General features: G+C 50.0%; 1 protein-coding gene across 2 annotated transcripts in view; it reads left to right on the top strand.

Annotated features, from left to right (window-relative positions):
• The first annotated feature begins 5,686 nt into the window (after nt 1-5,686).
• The window catches only part of SYT11 (synaptotagmin 11), a 33,103-nt gene continuing 16,658 nt past the window's right edge, over nt 5,687-22,131 (top strand). The window contains exons 1-3 of one of the 2 annotated variants that reach the window (XM_069950302.1): nt 5,687-5,803; nt 8,159-8,943; nt 11,176-11,296. In XM_069950302.1, the coding sequence (XP_069806403.1) occupies nt 5,770-5,803; nt 8,159-8,943; nt 11,176-11,296 (940 nt within the window). In that variant the 5' untranslated portion in view covers nt 5,687-5,769. Of the gene's footprint in view, nt 5,804-8,158; nt 8,944-11,175; nt 11,300-22,131 lie in introns of both variants that reach the window. The other variant, XM_069950301.1, reaches the window with a different exon arrangement.

Here is a 22,131-nt window from a genome sequence, read left to right as displayed (position 1 = left end):
GCACTAGGAGCTGTGTGATGCGCGCGCTGCCGGGGAGAGGACCGGACACCCCCGGCAGCCGCGCATCAGACGGAGGCAGCCGGAGACTCTTGTGACCGCAAGCGAAACAATGCTTGCGGTCACAAGAGTGCAGTGGCGAGGGGGCCTCCCGGGCGGCATTATAATGTGGGCGGCAAGGCATGGGCCCCCCCGGAGCCTCGGGCCCCTGGCGGCCGCCCAAACCGCCTACATTATAATCCGCCATTGCCTATCACACTGATCAATGCTATGCCTATGGCCACAGACAGGCTCAATGAGCAGATCGCCGATAACACTGATCAATGCTATGCCTATGGCCACAGGCAAGCTCAATGAGCAGAGCCCCGATAACACTGATCAATGCTATGGCCACAGACAGGCTCAATGAGCAGATTACCGATAACACTGATCAATGCTAGGCCTATGGCCACAGGCAGGCTCAATGAGCGGAGCGCCTATCACACTGATCAATGCTATGCCTATGGCCACAGACAGGCTCAATGAGCAGATCGCCGATAACACTGATCAATGCTATGCCTATGGCCACAGGCAGGCTCAATGAGCAGAGCGCCTATCACACTGATCAATGCTATGCCTATGGCCACAGGCAGGCTCAATGAGCAGAGCGCCTATAACACTGATCAATGCTAGGCCTATGGCCTAGCAATGATCAGTGTAAAAATCTAAGTACTGTATGTACAAGTCCCCCAAAGGGACTTTAAATGTGTAAAAAAAAAGAAGTTAAAAACACCAACACACTACCCCAAAACCCCTCCCCCAATAAAAGATTAAATCACCCCCCATTTCCCATTATATAAATAAAACATATAAAAATAAATAAACAAATAAACATATAATATACCGTAGCGTGCGTAATTGTCCGATCTATTAAAATATAACAAGCGTCATTGCGAACGGTAAACGGCGTACACGAAAAGAGGGAAAAAAGTGCGCAGATTACCGATTTATTGTTACATTATATATAAAAAAAAAATGAATAAAAAGTGATCAAAACGTCCGATCTTCACAAATATGGTATTAATAAAAACTAGAGATCATGGCGGAAAAAATGACACCCCATACAGCCCCGTAGGTGAAAAAATAAAACCGTTATAAGCGTCACAATAGGCCCATTTTATTAATATTTAATTGCCAAAAAAAAGGATTTCATTAAAAAAAAATATATAACATTAGAAAATCTGTGTAACCTGCATATGGTTGTGTTCGGACTGACCTATAGAGTAATAGTATCATGTCGCTTTTACCATATAGTGCATTACGTAGACACAGGAACCCCCCAAACGTTACCATATTGCATTCTATTTTACGATTTCACCTATTTATATCTTCATAAATATTATATTTGGGGTTCCGTCATACATAATATATTTGGGGTTCCGTCATACATAATATTTGGGGTTCCATCATACATAATATATTTGGGGTTCCGTCATACATTATATATTTGGGGTTCCGTCATACATAATATATTTGGGGTTCCATCATACATAATATATTTGGGGTTCCGTCATACATAATATATTTGGGGTTCCCTCATACATGATATATTTGGGGTTCCCTCATACATGATATATTTGGGGTTCCGTCATACATAATATATTTGGGGTTCCGTCATACATGATATATTTGGGGTTCCGTCATACATAATATATTTGGGGTTCCATCATACATAATATATTTGGGGTTCCGTCATACATGATATATTTGGGGTTCCATCATACATAATATATTTGGGGTTCCGTCATACATGATATATTTGGGGTTCCCTCATACATGATATATTTGGGGTTCCGTCATACATAATATATTTGGGGTTCCATCATACATAATATATTTGGGGTTCCGTCATACATGATATATTTGGGGTTCCATCATACATAATATATTTGGGGTTCCGTCATACATTATATATTTGGGGTTCCATCATACATAATATATTTGGGGTTCCGTCATACATGATATATTTGGGGTTCCGTCATACATGATATATTTGGGGTTCCATCATACATTATATATTTGGGGTTCCGTCATACATAATATATTTGGGGTTCCATCATACATAATATATTTGGGGTTCCCTCATACATAATATATATGGGGTTCCCTCATACATGATATATTTGGGGTTCCCTCATACATGATATATTTGGGGTTCCGTCATACATAATATATTTGGGGTTCCGTCATACATGATATATTTGGGGTTCCGTCATACATAATATATTTGGGGTTCCATCATACATAATATATTTGGGGTTCCGTCATACATGATATATTTGGGGTTCCATCATACATAATATATTTGGGGTTCCGTCATACATGATATATTTGGGGTTCCCTCATACATGATATATTTGGGGTTCCGTCATACATAATATATTTGGGGTTCCATCATACATAATATATTTGGGGTTCCGTCATACATGATATATTTGGGGTTCCATCATACATAATATATTTGGGGTTCCGTCATACATTATATATTTGGGGTTCCATCATACATAATATATTTGGGGTTCCGTCATACATGATATATTTGGGGTTCCGTCATACATGATATATTTGGGGTTCCATCATACATAATATATTTGGGGTTCCGTCATACATAATATATTTGGGGTTCCGTCATACATAATATATTTGGGGTTCCATCATACATGATATATTTGGGGTTCCATCATACATAATATATTTGGGGTTCCATCATACATAATATTTGGGGTTCCGTCATACATGATATATTTGGGGTTCCATCATACATAATATATTTGGGGTTCCATCATACATAATATATTTGGGGTTCCATCATACATAATATATTTGGGGTTCCATCATACATGATATATTTGGGGTTCCGTCATACATGATATATTTGGGGTTCCGTCATACATAATATATTTGGGGGGTTCCATCATACATGATATATTTGGGGTTCCGTCATACATAATATATTTGGGGTTCCATCATACATGATATATTTGGGGTTCCATCATACATAATATATTTGGGGTTCCATCATACATGATATATTTGGGGTTCCGTCATACATAATATATTTGGGGTTCCGTCATACATTATATATTTGGGGTTCCATCATACATAATATATTTGGGGTTCCATCATACATGATATATTTGGGGTTCCGTCATACATGATATATTTGGGGTTCCGTCATACATGATATATTTGGGGTTCCATCATACATGATATATTTGGGGTTCCATCATACATGATATATTTGGGGTTCCGTCATACATGATATATTTGGGGTTCCATCATACATGATATATTTGGGGTTCCCTCATACATAATATATTTGGGGTTCCATCATACATAATATATTTGGGGTTCCGTCATACATAATATATTTGGGGTTCCGTCATACATAATATATTTGGGGTTCCGTCATACATTATATATTTGGGGTTCCATCATACATAATATATTTGGGGTTCCATCATACATAATATTTGGGGTTCTGTCATACATGATATATTTGGGGTTCCATCATACATAATATAGTTGGAGTTCCGTCATACATAATATATTTGGGGTTCCGTCATACATAATATATTTGGGGTTCCATCATACATGATATATTTGGGGGGGTTCCCTCATACATGATATATTTGGGGTTCCATCATACATGATATATTTGGGGTTCCATCATACATGATATATTTCGGGTTCCATCATACATGATATATTTGGGGTTCCATCATACATAATATTTGGGGTTCCATCATACATAATATATTTGGGGTTCCGTCATACATAATATATTTGGGGTTCCATCATACATAATATATTTGGGGTTCTGTCATACATAATATTTTGGGTTCCGTCATACATGATATATTTGGGGTTCCATCATACATAATATATTTGGGGTTCCGTCATACATGATATATTTGGGGTTCCATCATACATAATATTTGGGGTTCCATCATACATAATATTTGGGGTTCCATCATACATAATATATTTGGGGTTCCGTCATACATAATATATTTGGGGTTCCATCATACATAATATATTTGGGGTTCCGTCATACATAATATATTTGGGGTTCCATCATACATGATATATTTGGGGTTCCATCATACATAATATATTTGGGGTTCCGTCATACATAATATATTTGGGGTTCCGTCATACATAATATATTTGGGGTTCCATCATACATAATATATTTGGGGTTCCCTCATACATAATATATTTGGGGTTCCATCATACATGATATATTTGGGGTTCTGTCATACATAATATTTGGGGTTCCATCATACATGATATATTTGGGGTTCCATCATACATAATATATTTGGGGTTCCATCATACATAATATATTTGGGGTTCCATCATACATAATATATTTGGGGTTCCGTCATACATGATATATTTGGGGTTCCATCATACATAATATTTGGGGTTCCATCATACATAATATATTTGGGGTTCCATCATACATAATATTTGGGGTTCCATCATACATGATATATTTGGGGTTCCCTCATACATGTTATGGTAGAATGATAGACGCCATTACACGGCCTGTAGATAGTAAACAGAGCGCTGGAGCTCTTAGAAGGGGCGGAGGGAAAAACGAAAGCGCAAAGATGAAACTTTCTGCGCTCCTCTGGGTCCTTTTGGGCCTGGTCCTCAAAGGGTTAAGCCCATCTCACACATAGGGGAAATCGCTGGACGACTGTTCACACTGAACGACCTGCGAATTTTTTGCGAACGATCAACGACGATTTGAGAACATGTTGAAAGATCAAAATGAACGATTTCTTGCTCGTCGTTTGATCGTTCACTGCGTTTACACATACGTTATTGTGCTAATTCGAACGATAAATCGTTCCGTGTAAAAGGACCATAAGACGTCGTTTAGTCGTTTGCGGTAGATACGAACGCAATAACGAAGAAATAGCGAAGCGAAAACGATCGCAAATACGATCATAAGTAACGATAAGTGAACGTTTTCAGGTCTTTCGCAATAGCGGTCGTTTGAGATCATTAATCATTAACGATTATGCGAACGATAATCGTCCGGTGGAATAGGGCCTTATAAAGCGATCAACAATTTCTCGTTCGGTCGTTAATTGTTAACTGCATTTCAACCGAACGATTATCGTTTAGATTCAAATGATTTAACGATAATCTGAACAATAATCGTCCAGTGGAATAGGGCCCAAAGGGTTCAACAGTAATGACAAGATGCCGGCTGTTCGGGTTTCTCCGGATGAGGCGCCGGGTGGGGTTCGGGTGGCTGTCGTACCTTCGTCTGTTCGGGTTTCTCCGGATGAGGCGCCGGGTGGGGTTCGGGTCGCTGGCGTACCTTCGTCTGTTCGGGTTTCTCCGGATGAGGCGCCGGGTGGGGTTCGGGTCGCTGGCGTACCTTCGTCTGTTCGGGTTTCTCCGGATGAGGCGCCGGGTGGGGTTCGGGTCGCTGGCGTACCTTCGTCTGTTCGGGTTTCTCCGGATGAGGCGCCGGGTGGGGTTCGAGCGGCTGTCGTACCTTCGTCTGTTCGGGTTTCTCCGGATGAGGCGCCGGGTGGGGTTCGGGTGGTAGGCGGGACTTCAGCTTCGGCTCTTCGTGAGTCTCCGGAGGCGGCGGGGAGGGGCCGGCTCTCATCAGGACCACAGGGGCAGCGGCGGCCGCATCCCCGGGAGCAGCGTCCGGTGTACGGGACATGAAGTGAAGGCCCCGGTGCAGCACACACGGTCGCCATGGCGGAGATCACCAGCCTCACCCCGAGCTTCGGTAAGTGTCTGCCGCGACTGATGCACCGGTCTCCGTGATGCTGAGATCTAAGGGCCACACCCGGATGAGGGCCCCTAGCACGGGATGTGGCCCCCGGGGTCACCCTGACGCCCCTGCCCAGCCTCAGCCTCCCCGGGAGCAGCGGCCTTGTTGTTATGGTGACGTCACCCGGCCCGATACTGTGTATGTAAGAGTGACGTCATCTGTGGAGACCAGGACTGTATGTGGTGATGTCACACCTGTGTATGTGGTGATGTCACACCTGTGTATGTGGTGATGTCACACCTGTGTATGTGGTGATGTCACACCTGTATGTGCGGTGTATGCGGTGATGTCACACCTGTATGTGCCGTGTATGCGGTGATGTCACACCTGTGTATGTGGTGATGTCACACCTGTGTATGTGGTGATGTCACACCTGTGTATGTGGTGATGTCACACCTGTATGTGCGGTGTATGCGGTGATGTCACACCTGTATGTGCCGTGTATGCGGTGATGTCACACCTGTGTATGTGGTGATGTCACACCTGTATGTGCGGTGTATGTGGTGATGTCACACCTGTATGTGCGGTGTATGTGGTGATGTCACACCTGTGTATGTGGTGATGTCACACCTGTATGTGCGGTGTATGTGGTGATGTCACACCTGTATGTGCGGTGTATGCGGTGATGTCACACCTGTATGTGCGGTGTATGTGGTGATGTCACACCTGTATGTGCGGTGTATGCGGTGATGTCACACCTGTATGTGCGGTGTATGTGGTGATGTCACACCTGTATGTGCGGTGTATGCGGTGATGTCACACCTGTATGTGCGGTGTATGTGGTGATGTCACACCTGTATGTGCGGTGTATGTGGTGATGTCACACCTGTATGTGCGGTGTATGCGGTGATGTCACACCTGTATGTGCGGTGTATGCGGTGATGTCACACCTGTATGTGCGGTGTATGCGGTGATGTCACACCTGTATGTGCGGTGTATGCGGTGATGTCACACCTGTATGTGCCGTGTATGTGGTGATGTCACACCTGTATGTGCGGTGTATGCGGTGATGTCACACCTGTATGTGCCATGTATGCGGTGATGTCACACCTGTATGTGCGGTGTATGTGGTGATGTCACACCTGTATGTGCGGTGTATGTGGTGATGTCACACCTGTATGTGCCGTGTATGCGGTGATGTCACACCTGTATGTGCCGTGTATGTGGTGATGTCACACCTGTATGTGCCGTGTATGTGGTGATGTCACACCTGTATGTGCGGTGTATGCGGTGATGTCACACCTGTATGTGTGGTGTATGCGGTGATGTCACACCTGTATGTGCCGTGTATGCGGTGATGTCACACCTGTATGTGCCGTGTATGTGGTGATGTCACACCTGTGTATGTGGTGATGTCACACCTGTATGTGCGGTGTATGTGGTGATGTCACACCTGTATGTGCGGTGTATGCGGTGATGTCACACCTGTATGTGCCGTGTATGTGGTGATGTCACACCTGTGTATGTGGTGATGTCACACCTGTATGTGCGGTGTATGTGGTGATGTCACACCTGTATGTGCGGTGTATGCGGTGATGTCACACCTGTATGTGCGGTGTATGCGGTGATGTCACACCTGTATGTGCGGTGTATGCGGTGATGTCACACCTGTATGTGCCGTGTATGTGGTGATGTCACACCTGTATGTGCCGTGTATGCGGTGATGTCACACCTGTATGTGCCGTGTATGCGGTGATGTCACACCTGTATGTGCCGTGTATGTGGTGATGTCACACCTGTGTATGTGGTGATGTCACACCTGTATGTGCGGTGTATGTGGTGATGTCACACCTGTATGTGCGGTGTATGTGGTGATGTCACACCTGTATGTGCGGTGTATGCGGTGATGTCACACCTGTATGTGCGGTGTATGCGGTGATGTCACACCTGTATGTGCGGTGTATGCGGTGATGTCACACCTGTATGTGCGGTGTATGCGGTGATGTCACACCTGTATGTGCCGTGTATGCGGTGATGTCACACCTGTATGTGCCGTGTATGTGGTGATGTCACACCTGTATGTGCGGTGTATGTGGTGATGTCACACCTGTATGTGCGGTGTATGCGGTGATGTCACACCTGTATGTGCGGTGTATGCGGTGATGTCACACCTGTATGTGCCGTGTATGCGGTGATGTCACACCTGTATGTGCCGTGTATGCGGTGATGTCACACCTGTATGTGCGGTGTATGTGGTGATGTCATACGTGTATGTGGTGATGTCACACCTGTATGTGGTGACGTCTCGTGTGATGGATGGTCGGCTGACATGTTCCCAGTATGAAGCACGTGTCCCGCTCTCCTCCGCAGACATGTCCCCCATCGCGGCAGGGTTTGTTGGAGCGGCGGTGCTGGTGGTGTCAGTCTCGGTGGCGGTCTTTATCTGGAGCTGCTGTCACAGTCGTGTAGACAAGAAGTATAAGAATCCTCCATACAAGTTCATCCACATGCTGAAGGGGATCAGTATCTACCCTGAGACGCTCAGCAACAAGAAGAAGACCTTCCGTGTGCGCAGAGACAAGCCTCGGCCAGATGGTGGCAGCGCAGAGGCCGGTCTCATGGGGTCAGAGAAGGGTGTTAATGGCCTGGCCACCGCCGTCAGCCAACTGCCTGTGGACACAAGCTACGGGGAGGAAGTCAGTCCGAGTGTAAGCTCCAGCCTCAGTAAGACACCATCCCCCTCCTCTCCTGACCAGGAGCTGCCACTGGGGGCGCTCACTATCTCTGTGGACTACAACTTCCCCAAGAAAGCCTTGGTGGTGACCATACAGGAGGCTCACGGCCTCCCGGTCATGGACGAACACTCCCGGGGTTCCGACCCCTACATCAAGATGACCATCCTGCCGGATAAGAAACATCGGGTCAAGACGCGTGTCTTACGGAAGACTCTGGACCCGGTGTTTGACGAGACTTTCACCTTCTACGGTATTCCGTACAGCCAGCTGCAGGACCTGCTGCTCCACTTCCTGGTGCTCAGCTTTGACCGTTTCTCCAGAGATGACGTCATTGGGGAAGTGATGGTGCCACTGTCTGGGGTGGACCCCAGCACCGGGAGGGTGCAGATCACCAGAGACATTGTCAGGAGGAACATTCAGGTGATGGCAGGGCGGTGAGGGTGGAGGTTAGTGTGGTGACAGGTGATGGCAGGACCGCGGGGGCGGTGAGGGTAGAGGTTAGTGTGGTGACAGGTGATGGCAGGGGCGGTGAGGGTAGAAGTTATTGTGGTGACAGGTGATGGCAGGACCGTGGGGGTGGTGAGGGTAGTGGTTAGTGTGGTGACAGGTGATGGCAGGACCGCGGGGGCGGTGAGGGTAGAGGTTAGTGTGGTGACAGGTGATGGCAGGACCGCGGGGGCGGTGAGGGTAGTGGTTAGTGTGGTTACAGGTGATGGCAGGACCGGGGGCGGTGAGGGTAGTGGTTAGTGTGGTGACAGGTGATGGCAGGACCGCGGGGGCGGTGAGGGTGGAGGTTAGTGTGGTGACAGGTGATGGCAGGACCGCGGGGGCGGTGAGGGTAGAGGTTAGTGTGGTGACAGGTGATGGCAGGACCGCGGGGGCGGTGAGGGTAGAGGTTAGTGTGGTGACAGGTGATGGCAGAACCGCGGGGGCGGTGAGGGTGGAGGTTATTGTGGTGACAGGTGATGGCAGGACCGCGGGGGCGGTGAGGGTGGAGGTTAGTGTGGTGACAGGTGATGGCAGGGCGGTGAGGGTGGAGGTTAGTGTGGTGACAGGTGATGGCAGGACTGCGGGGGCGGTGAGGGTAGTGGTTAGTGTGGTGACAGGTGATGGCAGGACCGCTGGGGCGGTGAGGGTAGTGGTTAGTGTGGTGACAGGTGATGGCAGGACCGTGGGGGCGGTGAGGGTAGTGGTTAGTGTGGTGACAGGTGATGGCAGGACCGCGGGGGTGGTGAGGGTGGAGGTTAGTGTGGTGACAGGTGATGGCAGGGGCGGTGAGGGTAGTGGTTAGTGTGGTGACAGGTGATGGCAGGACCGCGGGGGCGGTGAGGGTGGAGGTTAGTGTGGTGACAGGTGATGGCAGGGCGGTGAGGGTGGAGGTTAGTGTAGTGACAGGTGATGGCAGGACTGCGGGGGCGGTGAGGGTAGTGGTTAGTGTGGTGACAGGTGATGGCAGGGGCGGTGAGGGTAGTGGTTAGTGTGGTGACAGGTGATGGCAGGACCACTGGGGCGGTGAGGGTAGTGGTTAGTGTGGTGACAGGTGATGGCAGGACCGCGGGGGCGGTGAGGGTGGAGGTTAGTGTGGTGACAGGTGATGGCAGGATCGCGGGGGTGGTGAGGGTGGAGGTTAGTGTGGTGACAGGTGATGGCAGGACCGTGGGGGTGGTGAGGGTGGAGGTTAGTGTGGTGACAGGTGATGGCAGGGGCGGTGAGGGTAGTGGTTAGTGTGGTGACAGGTGATGGCAGGGGCGGTGAGGGTAGTGGTTAGTGTGGTGACAGGTGATGGCAGGGGCGGTGAGAGTAGTGGTTAGTGTGGTGACAGGTGATGGCAGGACCGCGGGGGCGGTGAGGGTAGTGGTTAGTGTGGTGACAGGTGATGGCAGGACTGCGGGGGCGGTGAGGGTAGTGGTTAGTGTGGTGACAGGTGATGGCAGGGGCGGTGAGGGTAGTGGTTAGTGTGGTGACAGGTGATGGCAGGGGCGGTGAGGGTAGTGGTTAGTGTGGTGACAGGTGATGGCAGGGGCGGTGAGGGTAGTGGTTAGTGTGGTGACAGGTGATGGCAGGGGCGGTGAGGGTAGTGATTAGTGTGGTGACAGGTGATGGCAGGACCGCGGGGGCAGTGAGGGTAGAGGTTAGTGTGGTGACAGGTGATGGCAGGACCGCGGGGGCGGTGAGGGTAGTGGTTAGTGTGGTGACAGGTGATGGCAGGACCGCGGGGGCGGTGAGGGTAGTGATTAGTGTGGTGACAGGTGATGGCAGGACCGCGGGGGCAGTGAGGGTAGAGGTTAGTGTGGTGACAGGTGATGGCAGGACCGCGGGGGCGGTGAGGGTAGTGATTAGTGTGGTGACAGGTGATGGCAGGACCGCGGGGGCGGTGAGGGTAGTGATTAGTGTGGTGACAGGTGATGGCAGGACCGCGGGGGCGGTGAGGGTAGAGGTTAGTGTGGTGACAGGTGATGGCAGGACCGCGGGGGCGGGCATGATGACTATGAGGCTAGGGGTCTGTGTTATGACTAGGGGGATCATTCTGCACTTCTTGGTGACTATTTGGAGGTGGGACATGCTGTGATGATGGTGAGGATAGTAGGGGATCTGATGACCACCCTCTGACTACATGTGTTCACATGGTGACCTCTACCCTTGTTGTCATAGAAATGCGTCAGCCGCGGTGAGCTCCAGGTGTCATTGTCCTATCAGCCGGTGGCACAGAGGATGACGGTGGTGGTACTGAAGGCCAAACATCTGCCCAGAATGGACATTACCGGCCTGTCAGGTAGCAGCTATTTATCTATCACCAACCCCCCTCCACCATGGTATAGTCCTCCTCCTCTCCCATCAGTCTCTATAGATCTCCTCCTGTCCTCCTCTCCCATCAGTCTCTATAGATCTCCTCCTGTCCTCCTCCTCTCCCATCAGTCTCTATAGATCTCCTCCTGTCCTCCTCCTCTCCCATCAGTCTCTATAGATCTCCTCCTGTCCTCCTGTCCCATCAGTCTCTATAGATCTCCTCCTGTCCTCCTCTCCCATCAGTCTCTATAGATCTCCTCCTGTCCTCCTCCTCTCCCATCAGTCTCTATAGATCTCCTCCTGTCCTCCTCCTCTCCCATCAGTCTCTATAGATCTCCTCCTGTCCTCCTCCTCTCCCATCAGTCTCTATAGATCTCCTCCTGTCCTCCTCCTCTCCCATCAGTCTCTATAGATCTCCTCCTGTCCTCCTCCTCTCCCATCAGTCTCTATAGATCTCCTCCTGTCCTCCTCCTCTCCCATCAGTCTCTATAGATCTCCTCCTGTCCTCCTCCTCTCCCATCAGTCTCTATAGATCTCCTCCTGTCCTCCTCTCCCATCAGTCTCTATAGATCTCCTCCTGTCCTCCTCCTCTCCCATCAGTCTCTATAGATCTCCTCCTGTCCTCCTGTCCCATCAGTCTCTATAGATCTCCACCTGTCCTCCTCCTCTCCAATCAGTCTCTATAGATCTCCTCCTGTCCTCCTCTTCCATCAGTCTCTATAGATCTCCTCCTGTCCTCCTCCTCTCCCATCAGTCTCTATAGATCTCCTCCTGTCCTCCTCCTCTCCCATCAGTCTCTATAGATCTCCTCCTGTCCTCCTCTCCCATCAGTCTCTATAGATCTCCTTCTGTCCTCCTCCTCTCCCATCAGTCTCTATAGATCTCCACCTGTCCTTCTCTCCCATCAGTCTCTATAGATCTCCACCTGTCCTCCTTCTCTCCCATCAGTCTCTATAGATCTCCACCTGTCCTCCTCCTCTCCCATCAGTCTCTATAGATCTCCACCTGTCCTCTCCCATCAGTCTCTATAGAGCTCCACCTGTCCTCCTCCTCTCCCATCAGTCTCTATAGATCTCCTCCTGTCCTCCTCTCCCATCAGTCTCTATAGATCTCCTCCTGTCCTCCTCCTCTCCCATCAGTCTCTATAGATCTCCTCCTGTCCTCCTCTCCCATCAGTCTCTATAGATCTCCTCCTGTCCTCCTCCTCTTCCATCAGTCTCTATAGATCTCCTCCTGTCCTCCTCTCCCATCAGTCTCTATAGATCTCCTCCTGTCCTCCTCCTCTTCCATCAGTCTCTATAGATCTCCTCCTGTCCTCCTCTCCCATCAGTCTCTATAGATCTCCACCTGTCCTCTCCCATCAGTCTCTATAGATCTCCACCTGTCCTCCTCTCCCATCAGTCTCTATAGATCTCCTCCTGTCCTCCTCCTCTCCCATCAGTCTCTATAGATCTCCACCTGTCCTCTCCCATCAGTCTCTATAGATCTCCTCCTGTCCTCCTCCTCTCCCATCAGTCTCTATAGATCTCCACCTGTCCTCCTCCTCTCCCATCAGTCTCTATAGATCTCCTCCTGTCCTCCTCCTCTCCCATCAGTCTCTATAGATCTCCTCCTGTCCTCCTCCTCTCCCATCAGTCTCTATAGATCTCCACCTGTCCTCCTCCTCTCCCATTCATCTCTATAGATCTCCTCCTGTCCTCCTCTCCCATCAGTCTCTATAGATCTCCTCCTGTCCTCCTCTCCCATCAGTCTCTATAGATCTCCTCCTGTCCTCCTCTCCCATCAGTCTCTATAGATCTCCTCCTGTCCTCCTCTCCCATCAGTCTCTATAGATCTCCTCCTGTCCTCCTCTCCCATCAGTCTCTATAGATCTCCTCCTGTCCTCCTCTCCATCAGTCTCTATAGATCTCCTCCTGTCCTCCTCTCCATCAGTCTCTATAGATCTCCTCCTGTCCTCCTCCTCTCCCATCAGTCTCTATAGATCTCCCTCCTGTCCTCCTCTCCCATTCATTCTTATAGATCTCCCTCCTGTCCTCCTCCTCTCCCATCAGTCTCTATAGATCTCCTCCTGTCCTCTCCCATCAGTCTCTATAGATCTCCTCCTGTCCTCCTCTTCCATCAGTCTCTATAGATCTCCACCTGTCCTCCTCCTCTCCCATCAGTCTCTATAGATCTCCTCCTGTCCTCCTCCTCTCCCATCAGTCTCTATAGATCTCCTCCTGTCCTTCTCTCCCATCAGTCTCTATAGATCTCTTCCTGTCCTCTCCCATCAGTCTCTATAGATCTCCTCCTGTCCTCCTCTCCCATCAGTCTCTATAGATCTCCACCTGTCCTCCTCTCCCATCAGTCTCTATAGATCTCCACCTGTCCTCCTCTTCCATAAGTCTCTATAGATCTCCTCCTGTCCTCCTCCTCTCCCATCAGTCTCTATAGATCTCCTCCTGTCCTCCTCCTCTCCCATCAGTCTCTATAGATCTCCTCCTGTCCTCCTCCTCTCCCATCAGTCTCTATAGATCTCCTCCTGTCCTCCTCCTCTCCCATCAGTCTCTATAGATCTCCTCCGGTCCTCCTCCTCTCCCATCAGTCTCTATAGATCTCCACCTGTCCTCCTGTCCCATCAGTCTCTATAGATCTCCTCCTGTCCTCCTGTCCCATCAGTCTCTATAGATCTCCACCTGTCCTCTCCCATCAGTCTCTATAGATCTCCACCTGTCCTCCTCTCCCATCAGTCTCTATAGATCTCCACCTGTCCTCTCCCATCAGTCTCTATAGATCTCCACCTGTCCTCTCCCATCAGTCTCTATAGATCTCCTCCTGTCCTCCTCTCCCATCAGTCTCTATAGATCTCCACCTGTCCTCCTCTCCCATTCATCTCTATAGATCTCCTCCTGTCCTCCTCCTCTCCCATCAGTCTCTATAGATCTCCTCCTGTCCTCCTCTCCATCAGTCTCTATAGATCTCCACCTGTCCTCCTCCTCTCCCATCAGTCTCTATAGATCTCCTCCTGTCCTTCTCTCCCATCAGTCTCTATAGATCTCCTCCTGTCCTCCTCTCCCATCAGTCTCTATAGATCTCCACCTGTCCTCCTCCTCTCCCATCAGTCTCTATAGATCTCCACCTGTCCTCCTCCTCTCCAATCAGTCTCTATAGATCTCCTCCTGTCCTCCTCTCCCATCAGTCTCTATAGATCTCCTCCTGTCCTTCTCTCCCATCAGTCTCTATAGATCTCCTCCTGTCCTCCTCCTCTCCCATCCAGTCTTATAGATCTCCTCCTGTCCTCCTCTCCCATCAGTCTCTATAGATCTCCTCCTGTCCTCCTCCTCTTCCATCAGTCTCTATAGATCTCCTCCTGTCCTTCCTCTCCATCAGTCTCTATAGATTCCTCCTGTCCTCACTCCTCTTCCATCAGTCTCTATAGATCTCCTCCTGTCCTCCTCTCCCATCAGTCTCTATAGATCTCCACCTGTCCTCTCCTCTCAGTCTCTATAGATCTCCACCTGTCTTCCTCTCTCCTCAGTCTCTATAGATCTCCTCCTGTCCTCCTCTCCCATCAGTCTCTATAGATCTCCACCTGTCCTCTCCCATCGTCTTATAGATCTCCTCCTGTCCTCCTCCTCTCCATCAGTCTCTATAGATTCCACCTGTCCTCCTCCTCTCCCATCAGTCTCTATAGATCTCCTCCTGTCCTCCTCCTCTCCCATCAGTTCTATAGATCTCCTCCTGTTCCCTCCTCCCTCCCCATCAGTCTCTATAGATCTCCACCTGTCCTCCTCCTCTCCCATTCATCTCTATAGATCTCCTCTGTCCCTCCTCTCCCATCAGTCTCTATAGATCTCCTCCTGTCCTCCTCTCCCATCAGTCTCTATAGATCTCCTCCTGTCCTCCTCTCCCATCAGTCTCTATAGATCTCCTCCTGTCCTCCTCTCCCATCAGTCTCTATAGATCTCCTCCTGTCCTCCTCTCCCATCAGTCTCTATAGATCTCCTCCTGTCCTCCTCTCCATCAGTCTCTATAGATCTCCTCCTGTCCTCCTCTCCATCAGTCTCTATAGATCTCCTCCTGTCCTCCTCCTCTCCCATCAGTCTCTATAGATCTCCTCCTGTCCTCCTCTCCCATTCATCTCTATAGATCTCCTCCTGTCCTCCTCCTCTCCCATCAGTCTCTATAGATCTCCTCCTGTCCTCTCCCATCAGTCTCTATAGATCTCCTCCTGTCCTCCTCTTCCATCAGTCTCTATAGATCTCCACCTGTCCTCCTCCTCTCCCATCAGTCTCTATAGATCTCCTCCTGTCCTCCTCCTCTCCCATCAGTCTCTATAGATCTCCTCCTGTCCTCCTCTCCCATCAGTCTCTATAGATCTCCTCCTGTCCTTCTCTCCCATCAGTCTCTATAGATCTCTTCCTGTCCTCTCCCATCAGTCTCTATAGATCTGCTCCTGTCCTCCTCTCCCATCAGTCTCTATAGATCTCCACCTGTCCTCCTCTCCCATCAGTCTCTATAGATCTCCACCTGTCCTCCTCTTCCATAAGTCTCTATAGATCTCCTCCTGTCCTCCTCCTCTCCCATCAGTCTCTATAGATCTCCTCCTGTCCTCCTCCTCTCCCATCAGTCTCTATAGATCTCCTCCTGTCCTCCTCCTCTCCCATCAGTCTCTATAGATCTCCACCTGTCCTCCTCTCCCATCAGTCTCTATAGATCTCCACCTGTCCTCCTCTTCCATAAGTCTCTATAGATCTCCTCCTGTCCTCCTCCTCTCCCATCAGTCTCTATAGATCTCCTCCTGGCCTCCTCCTCTCCCCATCAGTCTCTATAGAATCTCCTCCTGTCCTCCTCCTCTCCCATCAGTCTCTATAGATCTCCTCCGGTCCTCCTCCTCTCCCATCAGTCCTCTATAGATCTCCTCCGGTCCTCCTCCTCTCCCATCAGTCTCTATAGACTCCACCTGTCCTCCTGTCCCATCAGTCTCTATAGATCTCCTCCTGTCCTCCTGTCCCATCAGTCTCTATAGATCTCCACCTGTCCTCTACCAGCAGTCTCTAGTAGATCTCCCCCCTGTCCTCCTCTCCCATCAGTCTCTATAGATCTCCACCTGTCCCTCCCTCCTCCACCATCAGTCTCTATAGAATCTCCACCTGTCCTCTCCCAATCAGTCTCTATAGATCTCCTCCTGTCCTCCTCTCCCATCATATCTATAGGATCTCCACCTGTCCTCCTCTCCCATTCATCTCTATAGATCTCCTCCTGTCCTCCCTCCTCTCCCATCAGTCCTCTATAGATCTCCTCCTGTCCTCCTCTCCATCAGTCTCTATAGATCTCCACCTGTCCTCCTCCTCTCCCATCAGTCTCTATAGATCTCCTCCTGTCCTTCTCTCCCATCAGTCTCTATAGATCTCCTCCTGTCCTCCTCTCCCATCAGTCTCTATAGATCTCCACCTGTCCTCCTCCTCTCCCATCAGTCTCTATAGATCTCCACCTGTCCTCCTCCTCTCCAATCAGTCTCTATAGATCTCCTCCTGTCCTCCTCTCCCATCAGTCTCTATAGATCTCCTCCTGTCCTCCTCCTCTCCCATCAGTCTCTATAGATCTCCACCTGTCCTCCTCTCCCATCAGTCTCTATAGATCTCCTCCTGTCCTTCTCTCCCATCAGTCTCTATAGATCTCCACCTGTCCTCCTCCTCTCCCATCAGTCTCTATAGAGCTCCACCTGTCCTCTCCCATCAGTCTCTATAGATCTCCTCCTGTCCTCCTCTCCCATCAGTCCTCTATAGATCTCCACCTGTCCTCCTCTCCCATTCATCTCTATAGATCTCCTCCTGTCCTCCTCCTCTCCCATCAGTCTCTATAGATCTCCTCCTGTCCTCCCTCCCTCCATCAGTCTCTATAGATCTCCTCCTGTCCTCCTCTCTCCCATCAGTCTCTATAGAGTCTCCACCTGTCCTCCTCCGCCTCCCATCCGTCCTCTATAGATCCATCCTCCCTGTCCTCCTCCTCTCCTCCCATCAGTCTCTATAGATCTCCGTCCTGGTCCTCCTCTCCCATCAGTCTCTATAGATCTCCTCCTGTCCTCCTCTCCCATCAGTCTCTATAGATCTCCTCCTGTCCTCCTCTTCTCCCATCAGTCTCTATAGATCTCCACCTGTCCTCCTCTCCCATCCATCTCTATAGATCTCCACCTGTCCTCCTCCTCTCCCATCAGTCTCTATAGATCTCCACCTGTCCTCCTGTCCCATCAGTCTCTATAGATCTCCACCTGTCCTCCTCCTCTCCAATCAGTCTCTATAGATCTCCACCTGTCCTCCTCCTCTCCAATCAGTCTCTATAGATCTCCTCCTGTCCTCCTCTTTCATCAGTCTCTATAGATCTCCTCCTGTCCTCCTCCTCTCCCATCAGTCTCTATAGATCTCCTCCTGTCCTCCTCCTCTCCCATCAGTCTCTATAGATCTCCACCTGTCCTCCTGTCCCATCAGTCTCTATAGATCTCCACCTGTCCTCCTCCTCTCCAATCAGTCTCTATAGATCTCCTCCTGTCCTCCTCCTCTCCCATCAGTCTCTATAGATCTCCTCCTGTCCTCCTCCTCTCCCATCAGTCTCTATAGATCTCCTTCTGTCCTCCTCCTCTCCCATCAGTCTCTATAGATCTCCTCCTGTCCTCCTCCTCTCCCATCAGTCTCTATAGAGCTCCACCTGTCCTCCTCTCCCATCAGTCTCTATAGATCTCCTCCTGTCCTCCTCTCCCATCAGTCTCTATAGATCTCCTCCTGTCCTCCTTTCCCATCAGTCTCTATAGATCTCCACCTGTCCTCCTCTCCCATCAGTCTCTATAGATCTCCACCTGTCCTCCTCCTCTCCCATCAGTCTCTATAGATCTCCTCCTGTCCTCCTCCTCTTCCATCAGTCTCTATAGATCTCCTCCTGTCCTCCTCTCCCATCAGTCTCTATAGATCTCCTCCTGTCCTCCTCCTCTCCCATCAGTCTCTATAGATCTCCACCTGTCCTCTCCCATCAGTCTCTATAGATCTCCACCTGTCCTCCTCCTCTCCCATCAGTCTCTATAGATCTCCTCCTGTCCTCCTCTCCCATCAGTCTCTATAGATCTCCTCCTGTCCTCCTCTCCCATCAGTCTCTATAGATCTCCTCCTGTCCTCCTCCTCTCCCATCAGTCTCTATAGATCTCCACCTGTCCTCCTCTCCCATTCATCTCTATAGATCTCCTCCTATCCTCCTCTCCCATCAGTCTCTATAGATCTCCTCCTGTCCTCCTCCTCTCCCATCAGTCTCTATAGATCTCCTCCTGTCCTCCTCTCCCATCAGTCTCTATAGATCTCCACCTGTCCTCTCCCATCAGTCTCTATAGATCTCCACCTGTCCTCCTCTTCCATAAGTCTCTATAGATCTCCTCCTGTCCTCCTCCTCTCCCATCAGTCTCTATAGATCTCCTCCTGTCCTCCTCCTCTCCCATCAGTCTCTATAGATCTCCTCCTGTCCTCCTCCTCTCCCATCAGTCTCTATAGATCTCCTCCTGTCCTCCTCCTCTCCCATCAGTCTCTATAGATCTCCTCCGGTCCTCCTCCTCTCCCATCAGTCTCTATAGATCTCCACCTGTCCTCCTGTCCCATCAGTCTCTATAGATCTCCTCCTGTCCTCCTGTCCCATCAGTCTCTATAGATCTCCACCTGTCCTCTCCCATCAGTCTCTATAGATCTCCACCTGTCCTCCTCTCCCATCAGTCTCTATAGATCTCCACCTGTCCTCCTCCTCTCCCATCAGTCTCTATAGATCTCCACCTGTCCTCTCCCATCAGTCTCTATAGATCTCCTCCTGTCCTCCTCTCCCATCAGTCTCTATAGATCTCCACCTGTCCTCCTCTCCCATTCATCTCTATAGATCTCCTCCTGTCCTCCTCCTCTCCCATCAGTCTCTATAGATCTCCTCCTGTCCTCCTCTCCATCAGTCTCTATAGATCTCCACCTGTCCTCCTCCTCTCCCATCAGTCTCTATAGATCTCCTCCTGTCCTCCTCTCCCATCAGTCTCTATAGATCTCCACCTGTCCTCCTCCTCTCCAATCAGTCTCTATAGATCTCCTCCTGTCCTCCTCTCCCATCAGTCTCTATAGATCTCCTCCTGTCCTCCTCCTCTCCCATCAGTCTCTATAGATCTCCACCTGTCCTCCTCTCCCATCAGTCTCTATAGATCTCCTCCTGTCCTTCTCTCCCATCAGTCTCTATAGATCTCCACCTGTCCTCCTCCTCTCCCATCAGTCTCTATAGATCTCCACCTGTCCTCTCCCATCAGTCTCTATAGATCTCCTCCTGTCCTCCTCTCCCATCAGTCTCTATAGATCTCCACCTGTCCTCCTCTCCCATTCATCTCTATAGATCTCCTCCTGTCCTCCTCCTCTCCCATCAGTCTCTATAGATCTCCTCCTGTCCTCCTCCTCTCCCATCAGTCTCTATAGATCTCCACCTGTCCTCCTCCTCTCCCATCAGTCTCTATAGATCTCCACCTGTCCTCCTCCTCTCCCATCAGTCTCTATAGATCTCCTCCTGTCCTCCTCCTCTCCCATCAGTCTCTATAGATCTCCTCCTGTCCTCCTCTCCCATCAGTCTCTATAGATCTCCTCCTGTCCTCCTCTTCTCCCATCAGTCTCTATAGATCTCCACCTGTCCTCCTCTCCCATCCATCTCTATAGATCTCCACCTGTCCTCCTCCTCTCCCATCAGTCTCTATAGATCTCCACCTGTCCTCCTGTCCCATCAGTCTCTATAGATCTCCACCTGTCCTCCTCCTCTCCAATCAGTCTCTATAGATCTCCTCCTGTCCTCCTCTTTCATCAGTCTCTATAGATCTCCTCCTGTCCTCCTCCTCTCCCATCAGTCTCTATAGATCTCCTCCTGTCCTCCTCCTCTCCCATCAGTCTCTATAGATCTCCACCTGTCCTCCTGTCCCATCAGTCTCTATAGATCTCCACCTGTCCTCCTCCTCTCCAATCAGTCTCTATAGATCTCCTCCTGTCCTCCTCCTCTCCCATCAGTCTCTATAGATCTCCTCCTGTCCTCCTCCTCTCCCATCAGTCTCTATAGATCTCCTTCTGTCCTCCTCCTCTCCCATCAGTCTCTATAGATCTCCTCCTGTCCTCCTCCTCTCCCATCAGTCTCTATAGAGCTCCACCTGTCCTCCTCTCCCATCAGTCTCTATAGATCTCCTCCTGTCCTCCTCTCCCATCAGTCTCTATAGATCTCCTCCTGTCCTCCTCTCCCATCAGTCTCTATAGATCTCCACCTGTCCTCCTCTCCCATCAGTCTCTATAGATCTCCACCTGTCCTCCTCCTCTCCCATCAGTCTCTATAGATCTCCTCCTGTCCTCCTCTTCCATCAGTCTCTATAGATCTCCTCCTGTCCTCCTCTCCCATCAGTCTCTATAGATCTCCTCCTGTCCTCCTCCTCTCCCATCAGTCTCTATAGATCTCCTCCTGTCCTCCTCCTCTTCCATCAGTCTCTATAGATCTCCTCCTGTCCTCCTCTCCCATCAGTCTCTATAGATCTCCTCCTGTCCTCCTCCTCTCCCATCAGTCTCTATAGATCTCCACCTGTCCTCCTCCTCTCCCATCAGTCTCTATAGATCTCCACCTGTCCTCCTCTCCCATCAGTCTCTATAGATCTCCACCTGTCCTCCTCCTCTCCCATCAGTCTCTATAGATCTCCACCTGTCCTCCTCTCCCATCAGTCTCTATAGATCTCCACCTGTCCTCCTCTCCCATCAGTCTCTATAGATCTCCTCCTGTCCTCCTCTCCCATCAGTCTCTATAGATCTCCTCCTGTCCTCCTCTCCCATCAGTCTCTATAGATCTCCACCTGTCCTCCTCTCCCATCAGTCTCTATAGATCTCCACCTGTCCTCCTCCTCTCCCATCAGTCTCTATAGATCTCCTCCTGTCCTCTCCCATCAGTCTCTATAGATCTCCTCCTGTCCTCCTCTTCCATCAGTCTCTATAGATCTCCACCTGTCCTCCTCCTCTCCCATCAGTCTCTATAGATCTCCTCCTGTCCTCCTCCTCTCCCATCAGTCTCTATAGATCTCCTCCTGTCCTCCTCTCCATCAGTCTCTATAGATCTCCTCCTGTCCTTCTCTCCCATCAGTCTCTATAGATCTCCACCTGTCCTCTCCCATCAGTCTCTATAGATCTCCACCTGTCCTCCTCCTCTCCCATCAGTCTCTATAGATCTCCTCCTGTCCTCCTCTTCCATCAGTCTCTATAGATCTCCTCCTGTCCTCCTCTCCCATCAGTCTCTATAGAGCTCCTCCTGTCCTCCTCCTCTCCCATCAGTCTCTATAGATCTCCTCCTGTCCTCCTCCTCTTCCATCAGTCTCTATAGATCTCCTCCTGTCCTCCTCTCCCATCAGTCTCTATAGATCTCCACCTGTCCTCCTCCTCCCATCAGTCTCTATAGATCTCCACCTGTCCTCCTCTCCCATCAGTCTCTATAGATCTCCTTCTGTCCTCCTCCTCTCCCATCAGTCTCTATAGAGCTCCTCCTGTCCTCCTCTCCCATCAGTCTCTATAGATCTCCTCCTGTCCTCCTCTCCCATCAGTCTCTATAGATCTCCTCCTGTCCTCCTCCTCTCCCATCAGTCTCTATAGATCTCCACCTGTCCTCCTCTCCCATTCATCTCTATAGATCTCCTCCTGTCCTCCTCTCCCATCAGTCTCTATAGATCTCCTCCTGTCCTCCTCCTCTCCCATCAGTCTCTATAGATCTCCTCCTGTCCTCCTCTCCCATCAGTCTCTATAGATCTCCACCTGTCCTCTCCCATCAGTCTCT

This window comes from Dendropsophus ebraccatus, chromosome 13, assembly GCF_027789765.1.
Source record: "Dendropsophus ebraccatus isolate aDenEbr1 chromosome 13, aDenEbr1.pat, whole genome shotgun sequence".
Lineage (NCBI taxonomy): Eukaryota > Metazoa > Chordata > Amphibia > Anura > Hylidae > Dendropsophus > Dendropsophus ebraccatus.
The sequence above is the reverse complement of the archived record's forward strand: the minus strand, read 5'-3'. Positions and strand labels throughout refer to the sequence as shown.